This window comes from Talpa europaea (genome assembly GCF_964194135.1).
Source record: "Talpa europaea genome assembly, chromosome: 1".
In the NCBI taxonomy this organism is placed as follows: domain Eukaryota; kingdom Metazoa; phylum Chordata; class Mammalia; order Eulipotyphla; family Talpidae; genus Talpa; species Talpa europaea.
Window position 1 is genome coordinate 84,836,078 of NC_140073.1, and position 16,514 is coordinate 84,852,591.

Below are 16,514 nucleotides of genomic sequence, written 5' to 3' on the forward strand. Positions count from 1 at the left end.
AATAACAAAAAGCAAACAATGGAATGATCATTTATTTTCCAAACCTAGCATATCTGTTATGCCATCTTTCTTCCTGCCAGGCATGACCCATTCTTTGATGGCCATGAAGAAAGATGGACTACTTGGAAGAATTCCTGAAATCACTTGAAAGCAGATAACAGTTAACCGTGCCTAATAGGGCACCTTAGAGAAAATATAGGATTGTGTGCTTTAACTAAATTGATGATTCCAGGAAAAATATGAAATTCTGGAAAGCACACTGCGATATACTGTGAATAAAAGTAATGCCAATTATACACACACAAATGACACACCAGGGATCTACTTCAGTAAGAAAATATCTATTTCTATATCTATATATCTATATATTTCTTCTCTCTCTCTCTCTCTCTCTCTCTCTCTCTCTCTCTCTCTCTCTCTGTCTCTATCTATCTATCTACACACACACACTGACAACTGGTTCCTATGCTAGTTTTACTGCAATCATAAGTAGCTAGGTTAAAGCAAAAAAAGAACTATTAAGAAATAATTGATGGGGGCCTCCCCGGTGGCGCAGCGGTTGAGCGCTGGGTTGCGAAGCTGCCCGCCAACTCTGAAGCGCCAGTTCGATCCCCGGCTGCTCCACGGCCACCAGAGGAGGATCCCACATGGCGCGCAGACCTCTCCTGCCTCCCGCTGCTCCCCTCAGCAGTGTGCTTTGGTCCTTCTGCCTGCTCTGTTCCCTGCTCTGGCTCTGGTGAATTCTCACCCTCCCGTGCTTCTGACTGTACCTAATGCTTGTATAAATAAATAAATAAATAAATCTTTAAAAAAAAAAAAAAAGAAATACTTGATGGGCCTCCCCTGGTGGCACAGTGGTTGAGCAGTGTCAGTTCGTTCCCCTGCCACCGGCAAGGATCCCACCAAAAAAAAAAAAAAAAAAAATGATATTAAACTATTTCAAAATAAAAGACACCCAACATTGGGTAGGGTACTGGATTTGTCCAATTTGAAAAGACAGGAAGGTTTAAAACTATCTTTTCTTTCCATATAAACTTGATATGAAGGCTTTGGATGCTAACTGATATATACACAGAACTGGAAGCAGCTGTAAAAATGATGTGATCTTCCTGCCTCCTTTAACTTTCTCAATGGATCAGTATGGTTGCTGCACTTAAGACATTTGCTTTGAAGAGTGTTTCAGTGATCATTATCAAGCTCTATGGGTCATGAGAAGTAGACTAAGAGCAACAACAGTGGCAGTGGCTTCACTCCAAGTTGGCCTGATTTCTAAATTACAGCTGTGGGTGACCAATCTCTAGTTTCCAATGTATCAGAGATGGCAGAAGCAGCAACAGGAACAAATTCTTGATCCCAGCATAGTTTTAGTGAAGACCTCGGAGATAGATGGTAGCTCTAAAAGTTCTGTATTATTCTGGATGTCATTTCTAAAAGAATAGTCTAGAAACCTCTAACACTTCCAACAATTTCAAGAACATGATGTATTAAAACACTTTCTGATTCAAATAGTGAGATTTCTGCTCCCTATTCATAACCTGGACTGATATGTCAATGTCCAAAACATTATTCTTTTAGACAAAATGAATCTTCTATAAATAAGAATTCAAAGACTCTATACTAATTTTGAATTCATCTATCTATTACTACTCTGAATTATCAGTATATTTTTACACAACACAACAAAAAAAAAAGTTGTAAAGCTAAGTGTGGTATTTCATTTTTTATTTATTCATTCATTCATTCATTAATTTATTTAGTTATCTATCTATTTATTTATTTAAAAAATATTTATTTATTTATTTATTTATTTATTTATTTATTTATTTAAGTACTGGGTACAATCAGAAGTGCTAGAGGGTGAGAGAATTCACTAGAGCCGGAGCAGGGAACAGAACAGGCAGACTGACAAAATACACTGCTGATGGTAGCAGCCAGTGAGACAGGAGAGGTCTACTGAGCCAAGTAGTTTAGCTCCCTGCAGGCCGGGGATCAAACTCTTGCTGTAGTGGCTGGGGATAGCTTAATTGTGGTGTGTCTTTAAACCCTGAGCCACCAGGGGGGCCCAAGTGCGGTATTTCACATGGAAAATATTATTTTCACCAGTTAAGATAAACTGAAATATTCTATCAAGCCAAAAGGGAGGCAATTAAGGTTTTGGTTGTTGTTACTGTATGGTTTTTAGTAAGTAAATGATTATTTCCCAACAACATAAAAACTGAAAAAAGAAATTTCTTTGGTTACAGAATTATTATTATACACACACACATGCACACATATATTTACACAAATACACCTTCTTTAATCAGACCTTGGAGTGGAGAGACTAAAACTATCTAGACTCATACATTAAAATAACAAAAGTTGCCAGGAGACATATAACTTTATAAAATAATGTCATTAAAATAAAGTAACTAATAGAATATTTTAAGCACAGACATAACTGTTAGATTTATAACATCAAAAACTATTTGAATTGCTCACCAAAGGATTATCAGACTTTAGGAAATTATTTCATGCTTTCCAATCAGGAGACTGACTTATAAACCAGAATATGAATTTGTTAATTTACAACTACTAGTAGGATAATTCAGGGAACAATTACTAACACACCATCCTAACAAATCCCTTCCAGAACTATGTAATCTGAGAAGCCAAATCTGAAGTTATTTACTGTTTCGAAGCAGTGTAGGGAGAAGTATAGCCCTGAAATTTAGGACTGCTCAGTTTTGCAAGTTGTTTGTAAAGTTAGGGCCATACCACAAAATTATATCTTTTGAAAGTGAACGGCTCTGAATGTGTCCCCAAAATATATAATTACTTTCTAAATATTATATTTTACACGGTAGGTTACACCAGGATGAGATCATCAAGAGAATCCCACTTCGATCATTAAAATCCATTAATGAAATAAGAAGAATCTAGATAAAAATTACTATGAGAATAATAAATAATAATGAATATTTACATCTAGTGTTTGTAAAATATGTTCTACTAAATTTACAGAAAAATTAATATGAATAATTAGAGCTTACTATATCCCTCATTTCTGCTTTGGTTAGTTTCATGCATGTTGCCAAATAACGATAAAATAGTAATTGGTTTCATTGCATCCTGGCAACTGAACTAACAATAAAAACAAATTTAGAGAGGAAGAAAGTGCTGAGAGTTTTTTTTTTTATTTTACATTTTCTGTTTTACAATGCATTCAGGATAGTCTTTCATGTATACTGATTGCAGAACAGAAGGATTTTCTTAGTTCAAAGTGTAAACTTATCTAAAGTTCATGTAAACAACTTAGGACCAATTTAATACCAGTACCTACTATACTAAGGTTTATGATATGAAGGAGGGAAATCTGAAAGTTTACTGGAGAAGATTTTATATTTTTTGTTTTTTGGTAGGGTTTTTTTTTTGTTTTTTTTTTTTTTTTTTTTTTTTTTTTTACTTAATGGAAGACTGGATCACTTTGCAAATTCCATATCCCAGCAGGAATGCAATATATTAACCGACTACACAATCACATACACACACCAACCAGGCCTTAAAAAAAGTCATTTTTATGTTTCTATATAAACATGCTAACTGGAAGATGATTTTTAAGCAGTAAAAAGAGTTTAATAAAATATGTATTTGGCTTATGAAACAGAGATTAATAAAGAAATGTGTCTCTGGCAATAAACAGTTATAATATACTCATGGAAGATGTGCTTTGGATTCCTGACAGATATTTCTTAGGAAACAGTATAAACCTAGTTGCAGCCAAGATTTTGGTGAAAATTCTATATCTTCACAAGATATGCTGATAGGTTTGGATTTTAAACAGATTATAAAAAAAATGTTTGTGGGAGAAGGAAGTTACAACATAAAGGTTTTTTTTTTTAATCTCATTAGTTTTGTAATAAGGATGCGCATTACTAGCTCCTCTGTTTTCATTAGGAGATATCCAGTTCCTGAACTTTTTCCAATGAAACGCTAGAACCAGTAGTAATCAACTGTTAAGCATATTTCATCTGTATTAAAGAATAAAAGAACATCGGTCCTACTCCAGACCTTCAGGGAGTGAATAGGGGCTAAATATTGAGCTCAATGACCAATAATTTCACCCATCATGCTAGTTTAATGAATCTTCCATCAAAATTCAAGATGACTAGTTTCAAAAGGCTTTCATTTTTGGGAATTAGAGTTCTTCCACGTGTCTTGGTGTCTGGTCACAAACTCTTCAGGGACACAAGTTCCTTTGTTCAAGATCTTGCCTTGTGTTCCTCTTCACATATATTAATTCATACCCCTTTTATAGCAGCTGCACTCAGAGCAAAAACATTTATAGTAGCTTCAGTCTGCAGTCAGAGCAAAAAAGTTACTGGAAAATATATGATTGCTCATCAGTAGGTGAATAGAAAAATCAAATGTCATCTATTTCTCTAATAGGATTAGATCCTCCTAGTCAAAGATCCAAAGGAAGTGTTCGGCATTATTCACAAGAGTCAACAAATGAAAACAACCTCTGTGTCCATCAAAGAATAAATGGATGAATAAGATGTGGTGTATGGATCAACATGTGTTGCTTAGTAACAGAATACCTCCTGAGAAATGCATCACTAGGTGGTTTTGTCACAGATTGTAATTACACAAACCTGCACACCAAGGCCAAAGATAGGAACCACATGCATGCAGTCCATCCTTGACCAAAACATTGCTATGTATTGTATGGCTATATACACAAGAGGATATTATTCAGCTACAAAAAATAAGGAACTCCTGCCATTTCTGACAACATGGATGGACCAGGAGTTTGGCTAAGTAAAGCAAAACTTTACTTAAAAAAGTAAAAAAAAAAAAAAGAACTCACACCCATAAGGACAAATACTGCATTGTTATTTCATGCATGGAATTTAAATAGTCAAATTTATGGAAGCAGAGATTAGGATGGTCATTGGCAGAGATTAGGTGTGCGGAAAAGGAGCAGAGGAATGTTGGGTCTAAGGAGACAGACTTCCAGCATTAGGATGAAAAAGTTCTGGGGGGGCAAATGAACAGCATGGTGGCAATGATCAGAAAAGCTATGCTGAATCCTTTAAATTTACTAAAACAGGACCTCCCTGGTGGCGCAGGCAGTAGAGCGCCACGCTGTGAAGCTGTTTGCAGCCTCTGCAGTGTGGGTTCAATCCCGACCAGCCGGTGAGGGTCCCACATGGCGTGGCAGACCTCTCCTGTCTCACCCACTCCTCCCCTCAGCAGTGTATTTCTTCAGTCTGCCTGTTCTGTTCCCCGCTCTGTCTCTGGTGAATCCTCTCACCCTCCCGCAAATCTGGCCTGTACCCTGGTTCTTGAATAAATAAATAAATAAATAAATAAATAAATAAATAAATAAATAAATAAATAAATAAATAAATAAATAAATCTTTCAAAAATAAATAAATAATAAAATCTAAGAAACTTTGGATGACTATTAAAATGGAGGAAGGTGAGAAATACAACAGGTAGTGATAAGCAGGGTACACACGAATATACACCGTATGCTCTTATTGATAAGAAATCATAGGGAAAATAAAACAAAACTGATCATTACTGAAGATTATTGATTGGGCTTGAATGTGGAGACTCTGCTCCAGAGGAAAAAAAAAATAAGATTCATTGATTTATGCATACAAGAGCTGGGTTCAGGCCAGAGGTGGGAGGGTTTGAGAGGATTCACCAGAGACAGAGTGGGGAGCAGAACAGGTGGATATATTAAAATACACTGCTAAAGGGAGCAGCAGGCAAGTCAGGATAGCTCCCTGACCGGGGATTGAACTTGCACTGCAGTGGCTGCTAATAGCTTCATAGCACTGAGACTTTATCCCTTCTGCCACAAGGGAGGCTCCCAGCCCAGAGAAAATATTTTTTTTATAGTGACTCTGGGCACTTTGACACTGGGGTAATTCACAGATACACCTTTGTGAAGGGAAGATACCATATTCCTTGCCCCACTTACATGCAGCCCCTTCTACTTCAGATCCCGGTGTGCTATGGACAGGGCCTCCTAAGCACAGGAGCTACTGAGAATTAGGGTCAGAGGTGAGCAGCAAGGTGGGCCTATGTGAAAAAGAAAGCAGGTAGGTCCAGTCCCTTGCTTCTCCCTTTTACTTGCACCCTGGGACTTGGGGACACATGGAGGGAGACACTTGAAGGAGAGACATGTGAGGTACTTGGAAGAGAGTCATGGATAAGAGACACATGGGGAAGCTGTTCCTGCTCCTTTACAAAAACAATTCTTGTGGGCCTCCCTGGTAGCACAAGGGGTTAAGCACCATACTATGAAGCGATCCATAGCCTCTGCAGCACGAGTTCCTTCCCCAGCCAGCCAGAGAGAAACCAAGATGGCGAAGCAGACCTCTCCTGTCTCAGCCGCTGCTCCCCTCAGCAGTGTAATTCAGTCAATCTGCCTGTTCTGTTCCCACTCTGTCTCTGGTGAATCCTCTCACCACCCTCATTTCTGGCTTGTAGCCCAGCTCTTGTATGCATAAATAAATAAATCTTTTTTAAAAAAAAAACACAATTCTCTTGATTTGTAGTTTGATTTTGCATTTTTTTTCTCTCTTTTAGTCCTAATTCTCTGGGACCTGCCTAACCTCTTTCCTGTGTTCCTCTGCCAGAAGTTAACTTAGACCTCTGGCAAGTTTTCAGGCATCAGAGGTCTTCCTTCAGGCTGACCCTGTTTGGAGGGCACTTTCCCATGAGGGAATGAGTAATGTTGGATATTTTATTGGGGAACTATTAGTGGGAATACCATGATACCTTAAAGAATAAGGGATGCTTGGTTATAGGAAATGAGAACCTCTATTCTATGGGACTTAAGCAGCACATACAAAAATATATGCATTTAGAACAAAGTACATTAAAGGGGGTTTAAGTACTAGTTTTTAGGTGGAACATAGATTTCAGTAGGGAAGGAAATGTAAGGTAAGACAACTATGTGTAGAAAAGTTACATGATGAAGTTTCATTTTATCCCAAGAGAAAGGGGAAACTGCCAAATGATTTTTTTTCAAATAATGTCACATCATGATTATAGCAATAAAAATCAAGGTGGACATGTAATTCCACACCTGTGTAGACAATTTCTTTAGTAATCATATAAAGCTATATTTGTGTGGGTGACTTTTCAACAATTAGATGAGGGAAGATAATTGTAGAAGAAAGTTCATTTAAAAAACATTTTTAAGAAAATGCCTTAAACATAAAGTATCCCATTTTTTAGAGATAGTCTCTACACTGCCTTGTCACACTGTGTAATTTTATAAAGTTTTTGCAAATTTCTACAATCATCTTCTAAAATGGAGACTCACGTGAGTTGTCATAATTTGAGACTAGTGTTTCAACTGTGACAGTGTATTATTTTGTCCCAATCCTATGCCATATTTACAACAGGGTCATGTCCTAATCCTTTCTGTCCAGCCAAACCTGGATGGGGGATAGTTGCAAAGAAGTGAAGATTGTGAAATTTCCCATCTGGAATGAGGCAAACAGGGCTTAAGTCACAATGAACAAAAGTCCTTGCTAGTATCTACTGAGATCAAGAAGTAAGGGCTTTTCCTCATCTTAAATATTTTACTTTTTTATGAATTATTTTATTTTCTATAATTCTTAAATCATTTTTTATTTTTGCATAATGTATGCATTTTCATTTTGGTTATATTCCCCATACAATTCCCACCCCCTTTTTCTGACCCTAATCCCTCTTCTCCTCCTCCCATCCCCATTATTTTACTTGATTTTCTCATCTACAAATGTGAAAAATATAATTGCATATATATCATATACTTTTGTGGCAGTAATTAAATACATGTACAGGATCTTTAATGTACAAGATAAACATTCAATAATGGTATCTAGTAATCATATGTAATTATTAGAAAATTGCTAATTCAAGGGAAAGAGTTAAGGTAGATAAAAGATAAATAACATGTCAGAATCCAAAAATTAGCTAATGAAAGATTTAATTTAGTATACCTAAACACAGGTTCAAGTGGAGAATGAGCTAAGGCTGATATTAAAATAGCCACAACCTCCCTAAAGGAAAGTAAAAACCAATAAATAGGGTTAATTTAGAAGCAAAATCTATAAATAATAAGCAATCCTTTTATTTTCAGCCAGCCATGCTCTGCTGGACTGAAGCTGAGCCCATGAATGAATCATCACAAGCCGGTAAAGGATTCATATTAGAATCCTAAAACTAATCCTCAAATGTTAGAGAATATTGAAGAATCATAAATAGAAACAGAATGGAAATGTCTACTGTCCACTTGGGAGAGTAAAGTCTAATCCTGAATCATCTTCCTTAATAAGGGATTAACCAGGAAAATATTCTTATCTTTTTCTATTATCTCTGTGCACTTTGTCCTGAGGTAAGAGCTAGATGGCACTACTTTTTGCGAATCCCATCCTGTTTGTGGATACTGAATATCTGTATCTCTGCCACAGTCCAAACAAAATTTTGGGAAATAGTTAATTGCTGCTATGTGCTTTGTGTTAATACTTTGTTGGAAAACTGGTTCTGCTTACAAAATATGAATTCCAAAGTTACTTTAAGGTGTGCAATTTTCAGGTGAAAATGCTAAATAATAAATTATCTTTAGAAAGAATAACATTAATATTATTCTAGTATTTTCCTCAGTGTTCCTTGGTTAATATAATTCATTGATCCTTTTATCACTCTTCTTCATCCTTTCACAAAATTGCTTAGAGTGACTTTCAGTGTCACAGACAGTCCTTTCTAGGTGGCTATATCAGAATCATTGGGTAACACTTTTTAGATGATAATAGCCTTCCATAACTCACCTTGTCCACTCCACTTCCTCTCTCCACTTTAGAGGCAATCTTTGTGAGTCAGTGTTACTAATGTTAGACTACCTAATTGTTTCGGCTCTCTCATTGAAAAAAAAAAAAAAAAAAAGCTGTGCTTCACTGGGACACAGCAAGGGCTATGAAGTCTGACCCATGTCAAACACATAGCTGAACTCTGTCGGGTGCCATAACCTTTTGTCTCAAAATGTCAATTTTTCCCTTTAGCATAAATAATGAAATCAAATGCCTTCCTACTACATGTAGTCATTTATTCCATCCAAGAAGATACAGATTGGTGTTTGTGGTAGATTTGGGAAGTTCTCTGGAGAGACTAGTATTTGCCATTATAGTATAGAAGCGAGAACTCAGTGTTTAATATCACATCTCTGCCTTCTCTTTAGCCATTCAGTATTGCTTCCTTAGCATATCTGAGTTCTGTAGTTAAAAATTTTACCATAAAACAGGAAGGGCGTATCTCTCCTGCTTAGTCCCCAGAGATGTGATATGTATCCAAAGAGATGGTATATTTAATACAACCTCTAATAATGCAATAAAATGTTTACTAAAGTATTATCTGCAAGTGTCAATGCAAGTGAGTTTAACCTATAATGATTTTCTCCTCATACTTATCTTTTGAAAAAGAAAACTTTTTTTTTGCATTCTTTTCCAAAAAGAATGTCTCCTTCAGGTAAACTCAGATAAAATCCTCAAAAATAAGTGGAAGGGAGATGTTAAAGAAAAAATCTCTGTAGGAGTGGATGATGACAGGTATTCAGGCGTGTTCCCATCAATTCATTATTTTTGCTAATATGGTGTGACAGAGGTTTTATGTAATTATACATGCAAAGAATATTCAAACTTCATTAGCAACTCACAAATTGTCATGGTGAATGCAGAACCATCATGTCCAATGGCAGCTGCTCTATGACATGTTGATAAAATACATGGCTTATAAGCAATGATAGAGGAGTCCATCCTGCTCACATCTCTGCCACACTCCCATCATTAAATTACTTCCACACATTTAGTCATTTTTTTCCTAAAGGTACTGAAATTGCACAGTATAAATCTGATTTCATTAAAAATAATTTGCTCTAATTAAAACATTTCCATTGAATTTATTTCTTGTACTTGAAAGTGAATGTTCTATTCAGTATTCCAGTGAATTGCCTAGCAAAAGTGAATATCTTTATCTTTCTAGATTTGCCAAGAATTGTTTCTAAATCAAATGCCATCTAAATTTCAAATTATTTCCTACAAGTATTCTAAGGTGCACTTGATTGACCTTCCAAGATTTAATAAAAAACATCATTTTAAATACATATTAAAGAAAGGGGTGCAATTGCTATTATTATGCCATATTAAATGCAGATGAAGAGTTGCTTAAGTAAGCTTGCAAAATAATTTAACCTGGCAACTTAGTGAATATTCTAGCTATTTGATTGCCAATAGTCCATTTGCTAGGAACAAATACATTTGGATTAGTTGAGATAATCACTAGCATGGCAGGGACTGGAGTCTTTTGTTCGGTTTCCAATTGCTAGCTAAACTGAAGTCTGAAATACTCAAATCACACAGTAGCACTCTTTGTACTGTTACCACTTGTTATTTACTATTTTTATAAATCACCATTTCTCTGTAGAATTCTTGAAATTGCCAGTGTCCATTGCTTTTACTGGCATTTCAGTTCATTATCACAGTAAATGTCTTTATCAATGATCAACTGTATTAGTATGTACGTATATATATACTGAGGGAACAGTGGAGTGCCTCCATCAGGTATTACCACCACGGTGCATCCACCACCAACTAGCCCATACTCCCCGACATTGTGCCTTGTACCTCCCTGTTCTTTTCCCTCCCCCACCTCCTTCCCTCTTGGTTTCCCAGTTCTGGAGTCAGCTATCAAGGGCTCGTTTTTTTCAGCTTGTTTTAAACTTACTATTAATTTAGTTACTTTATATATTTTGGGGTTCTAGCTGTTAAATATTTATTTATGTGCACTTATGCATATAATTTTACCTTTATGTTCTATTTTTTAAATGCTGGTTTATTTCATATAATCACTACTCAAAGCACACAGTCCTATATTTTTAAGTTTAATACATATTAATAACCAACTCATACATAAAACAAAAATGTTGATAAATATAATTACTGAATTGAAATCACCAAACATCACATCCAAAAAAATATATTTATTTTACCATATATTCTCTTTTTTACTCCTGAACTTGGCTGTCCACCTTTAAAAAAAAATCTTATAAATGTTCAAGTAAGCAGGTAGGAAGGCAATGGTAATATGCCAGATAAAAAAGAACAGTTACTAGTTTATGAAATTTTTACATGAAAAATTAGAGTGAAATACAAATCACAAGTCATTCTTTTGGAAAGACGTTTATGAAAGTTCTGATTTTCTAGGAAAAATGTCAACATAGGTAGTTGTTACCAATTATCATAAACTTAATAGTTTTCCGAGGTGTTTTCACGAACACCATAGTTGACGAGCTTATAATTATCAACTCCATTTCTTCCTTTAAAAAAAAAATCCCACCTTTACTGTCACATTGTGAATTATCACTCTAAAAACTCACAATTCTTATGTAGGTGATCCTGTAATAAGCATTAAATAAAGAATTAAAATTAACTCTGCAATTTACTCCTGACAGAAACAGTGAAACTACATATGCATGTTTGTGTATATTGAAAATACGTTGTGAATAAATTTATTTAAATGCATTCATATTTGCCTATATAGCTTTGATCAGTCACAGTTAGGCTAAAAATCTAAGATTCCTCTCAAATAGCCTGTAAATGAAATTTTTAAAAAGTGGCATATAATATGAATTGAAACACTCACTGTGGAAGGATTGCAGAATATTGATTGTCCATTCATCTGTTAATCTTCCTGTTTTAGTTATCTGGATACATTTGAGCTGATTTAAAGATTCTCTTGATTCAATCCAACAAACAATATCTTCATTGTAAATAAAATCCAGAGTATGAATTTCATTCCCATTGACAGAGTTCAGAGTTGCCATTTTACTTCCATTAAGATAGAAAATCTCAATTGTTTCAGAATTTGCAATTAATAACATAGGTGGGCTATCTGTAGGTTCTAGGACAAAGCAGAAAGAGAGAAGTGAGTTCAGTAAAAAACAGTCACATCTTTTCTTTTTTTTTAATTTCTTTTTTTTATTTTTTTTAAGATTTATTTATTTATTTATACAAGCACTGGGTACAGTCAGAAGCACGGGAGGGTGAGAAAATTCACCAAAGCCAGAGCGGGGAACAGAACAGGCAAACTGATGAAATACACTACTGAGGGGAGCAGCGGGCATGGCAGCAGAGGTCTGTCATGCCATGTGGGACCCTCGCTGGCCGCCGGGGATAGAACCCGCGCAGCAGAAGCTGCGGGCAGCTTCGCAGCCCAGTGTTCAACCGCTGCGCCACCAGGGGTGGCCCACATCTTTTCATTTTTTTTTGTAAATTCACATTATTTATTAAAATGTACTCCTGTGTTGTAATACATCTTTAAAATAATAATAAAAAAACCTTGTAAATGGTATTTACTAATGACCATGTAAATACTTCACTACTTCAACTCCCTTCTTTAAATAAAAACATAGTCCTCTGAGCATTTGTATTCCTTATTTCCTAAGTCATGATGTGTTGTCTAAATGTGAGGCCAATGCTATTTACTTTCATTTCTGGTAAATATAGGAAGTGTTGTGAGTTGCTTTTTTGAATAATGATGATGGATCTGGACTGACCTCTGCATACAGAATCACAGGCATAGCTTGTGAGTAGGAACATATTTTTTGAGGTAGATGTATGAGGTGAGAAATAGAGTCTCTGGAGCGGAACATGCAAAACTCATAGGACCATACAAAGGGCACCTGTGACCTTAGCCTCATTGGCTTCTTGACTGACCCCAAGAACCAAACAAACATTCCCTTAGTGACTAAGATCATGATTACTGAGCTACTTCCTTCTACATTCTTTCCCTAAAGTGAGCAAGAAAAGTTTCTACAACAGAAATTGCCCAATACTACTTTTTGGAACAAATTTTGCTTATGATAGTTGAGGATTTTAAAATAAGAATAAAAATTTTAAATACCTTCTCATATTTAAATGTAACAATAAAATCCCATGTATTTTTAGAATTGAAAGAATTTATCTATTGCATTATATTCAGATTGGTTTTTGTGTTGATCAGAGAATAGGAAAAATGTGGAAATCGTCTCTTTTTTTCTGTCCCACATCAATATATCAACAAATCTCTGACTTATCAGGAATCACACTATGTGGCAGTGACTGCAACTAACACCCTGCCACAAACTGTTAATATTTCCCAATGGACTTTTAATTGGTCTGCCTGTTTCTATGCCCCTCTCTTTAGTCTATTTTGGCACAATAGCCAGAATTTTGCTGTTAAAAGATTAAGGCAGATCAGTCAGTCCTATGCTCCATTCATCGAAGGGCTCCCATTCCAATCAAAGGAAAAGTCTGTATAATGTTCTACAAAGACCTTCCTGATTTGTGTTCTCATAACCTATTTGACTTCATTTCCTTCATCCCTTTACTATTCCCCACTACATTCATCTCACACCAGAAACACTGTCCCTCTTACTGTATCTTGAATAAGCCAGACATTCTGCTACATCAGAACCTCTTCCTCTTTCCTGACATTGCAATACCCCAGATATCAGAATTCCTACTTGCTTACCTCCTTTTGGATATTTGATTTTCAATTTTGTGGTGAGGGCTTTTATTACCACTTTATCTTATAAAAAATGCAAGTTTCTACATTCTCTATATAACTTTCCTATTTATTTTTTTACTTACTATCACCAAAAATTTTTTTATTTAATTTTTCAATTATTTATTTATTTTTTTACTTCTGCTACCATAGCTCTAATATCTAGGAAAAAAGCCTGGAACCTAGTGACTGTTCAATATACATTTTCTGAGTAAGTGAAAAGCACATGTAACTATCTAAGTGGAGTTCTTAAGAAATAGTCTGTGAAAATTTATGACAGTTTGGTTTTCTTAACCCATAAACAGAATCTAGAGAAAGATCGGCTATTCAGAAAATGTCATAAACATGGTTGACTACTTAACAAGAACTAAGACTGAGCATTTTAAAGGTAAGGTAAAGTGAATGAATATGCTATGACTAATACACTTACATAAGTAAATTTTTAAATGTACTATAGGGTCTTTATCATTTCCATTGGGATTAAAGATGGCAGGCTTCATGCATTTCCCACAGATATGAGAATTCTTCGAGAAGATAAATTCGAGTTTCTAACCATCAGTTTAAAATGTCAATGCTAAAATCCATTCCAAAGCCTTCTGTGAGTGTTTGTGGATTTTTACTCCTAAGAAATTCTCTTGATCAAAGTCATAGGCATTCTCTCTGATTTCAGAGTTACTAAAAGTTTCTAACTTAATAAAAACCATAAAACAAGCTAAAACTAATTATTATATTATAAGATAGTAAAACTAATTATGCCAGGGATTTCTTCCCATTGAAGCAAACAGATTTGTTCTAAACTGCTTACAACTAAAAAAAGGAGTCTCAAAATTTGAGATAATTTCCACAACAAAGATCTCTCTCAGAATTTTATCAGCTTAACATAATTTTGTGGAGTGATCACATCTGAGTCTTTTTAGCCAGCTGCTACTTTCTTAATATCTTAGTCTTCTTCTATCATATAATACTTACTCTTGCCATTCCCTAATTTGCTGGTCCGCACTTGGTCCCTTTTCTATAGTTCTACACTGCTAGCATCATAGATTTCTCAGGTTATAGGGGGTTACAAGATGTCTGTGTTATCAGTTTAACACATGTGCACTGACACTAATGTTGGTGTTTATGTTCTTCATTTGACACAGAAACGACCTTTAGTGAAATTGCCCCTCACTCAAAATGAACTACTATTGGAAATTTCTTTGCTGCCAGGCTTTATGAGAAGTCCAGATGTAGACAATAATTTCTTTTAACTGAATGCTAGTCAGTAAATTTAAGTATGTCATAAACATTTTTTGAGAGAGAGTCTGGGATATGAAGGAGCTCTATGTCCCTTGAGACTGAAATAAAAATGAATTTATGGTCAACACAGGCACAACTTACTTGGCAAAACTGACAAATCTATTAGATTTTTCCAATTGTTTTTTGAGTAAATCAGTTGATCTTTTAATGCAAATAAAAAAGAAAAGTCAACCACTGATCTTGAAGCTTCACTAAAAAGAAAACCCATGAAGAAAAACCAGATGTTACATAATTTGACATGGTTTGATTTAATAATGTTGTTTTTTTAAAAATCTGAATAACATACTGAAGAAAGGCCACTTAGAATATTAATTGTAAGGCACCTTATTGAAGTAATTAATATGCATGTGTCTCTGTTAATCACTAAATATGCTTTCCCTCTTTAGACAAATAAAGGTAAATCCAAGTAGGGGTTTGGGAGAACAGTGAAAAACAACGACCCTAAAAAATCATCAGAGGCTAAGCACATAGATTTTTTCCCCCACTTCATGATGAAGGCTGGTGAAGTTAATCTGTGTCTACTTGTACCTGCCTGTTCTCTTGTGCACATCATTACCTCGAGTTCTCACATGCCAATTGAAGAGCACCATTAGCTTGGGTAATGGAGATAAAATCTGACCAGAATAAATGTGATGCTCATATCAGATGCCATCTTTGAATAGGTGGACAGTTTTCCCAAAGGAACAGTTGGTGAATGAATTGGATGATTTAAGTCAAAGGGAACCCTACACCATCACTTAGTGGAACATAAAGTTTCCACATAGAAGAGATTAAAAACAAGAAAGCATTCAGTCAATCTTTTAATTTAGAGAACCAATATTTATGTTGAACAAAGCTCTACAACAGGCTGCCAATTCATTCATGCTAAAGGAGGAAATCTGTCATCATCTTCATCACTTCCTACATATCAGCGTTACAAAAAACTGTTTTTTTTTTCTCTCCCAAAGAGTTATAGAGATGTGTATCTGTTATGCATGATCAGAAAGTGATTTCCCATCTCATGTATATTATATCAATCAATGCCAAAAGTACTGAAGATCAGAAAACTGTAAATTAAAAACAGAAACTTGGAAACTGTAAAAGCTCATTTGAATAGATTCATAAAAAATATCTATTTAAATTCCAAGTCACTGAATCACATACTTGCAAACATATGTTCCCATAGTCAAGAAAATATTAAAGTGTATTTCTATAATTATAATACTATGATTTTGACAAAGTTGATGTTAAAAAATGTTTTCAGAGGAAATAAAACTTATTTTTAAGGCTACTTTTAAATCTCCTTTCCTTCCATTGAATTCTAAGAATGTATTTTTTAAAGATTTATTTATTCATGCATACAAGGACTGGGATACAGGCCAGAGGTGTGGGGGGTGAGAGGATTCACCAGAGACAGAGTGGGGAACAGAGCAGGCAGACTGATGAAATACACTGCTGAGGGGACCAGTGGGTGAGACAGGAGAGATCTGCTGTGCCATGTGGGTCACCTCTCTGGCTAGGGATTGAACTCATGCTGCAGTGGTTGCAGATATCATCATGGTGCTAAAGCTTAACCCTTTGCACCATCATGGAGGCCCCTGAATCCTAAGAATATTAATTAAGCTTACAGGTGACTGCAATTATGAATTTAG

At 35.4% G+C, this 16,514-nt stretch overlaps 1 protein-coding gene across 1 annotated transcript in view; it reads right to left on the minus strand.

Moving 5' to 3' along the window:
• Nucleotides 1-16,514, minus strand: part of LRP1B (LDL receptor related protein 1B) — a gene marked incomplete at its 3' end in the record, with an annotated part of 1,731,654 nt that overhangs the window by 848,156 nt on the left and 866,984 nt on the right. The window contains exon 6 of the mRNA XM_084254814.1: nt 11,686-11,943. Coding sequence (XP_084110940.1) covers nt 11,686-11,943 — 258 coding nt within the window. The remainder of the gene's footprint in view (nt 1-11,685; nt 11,944-16,514) is intronic.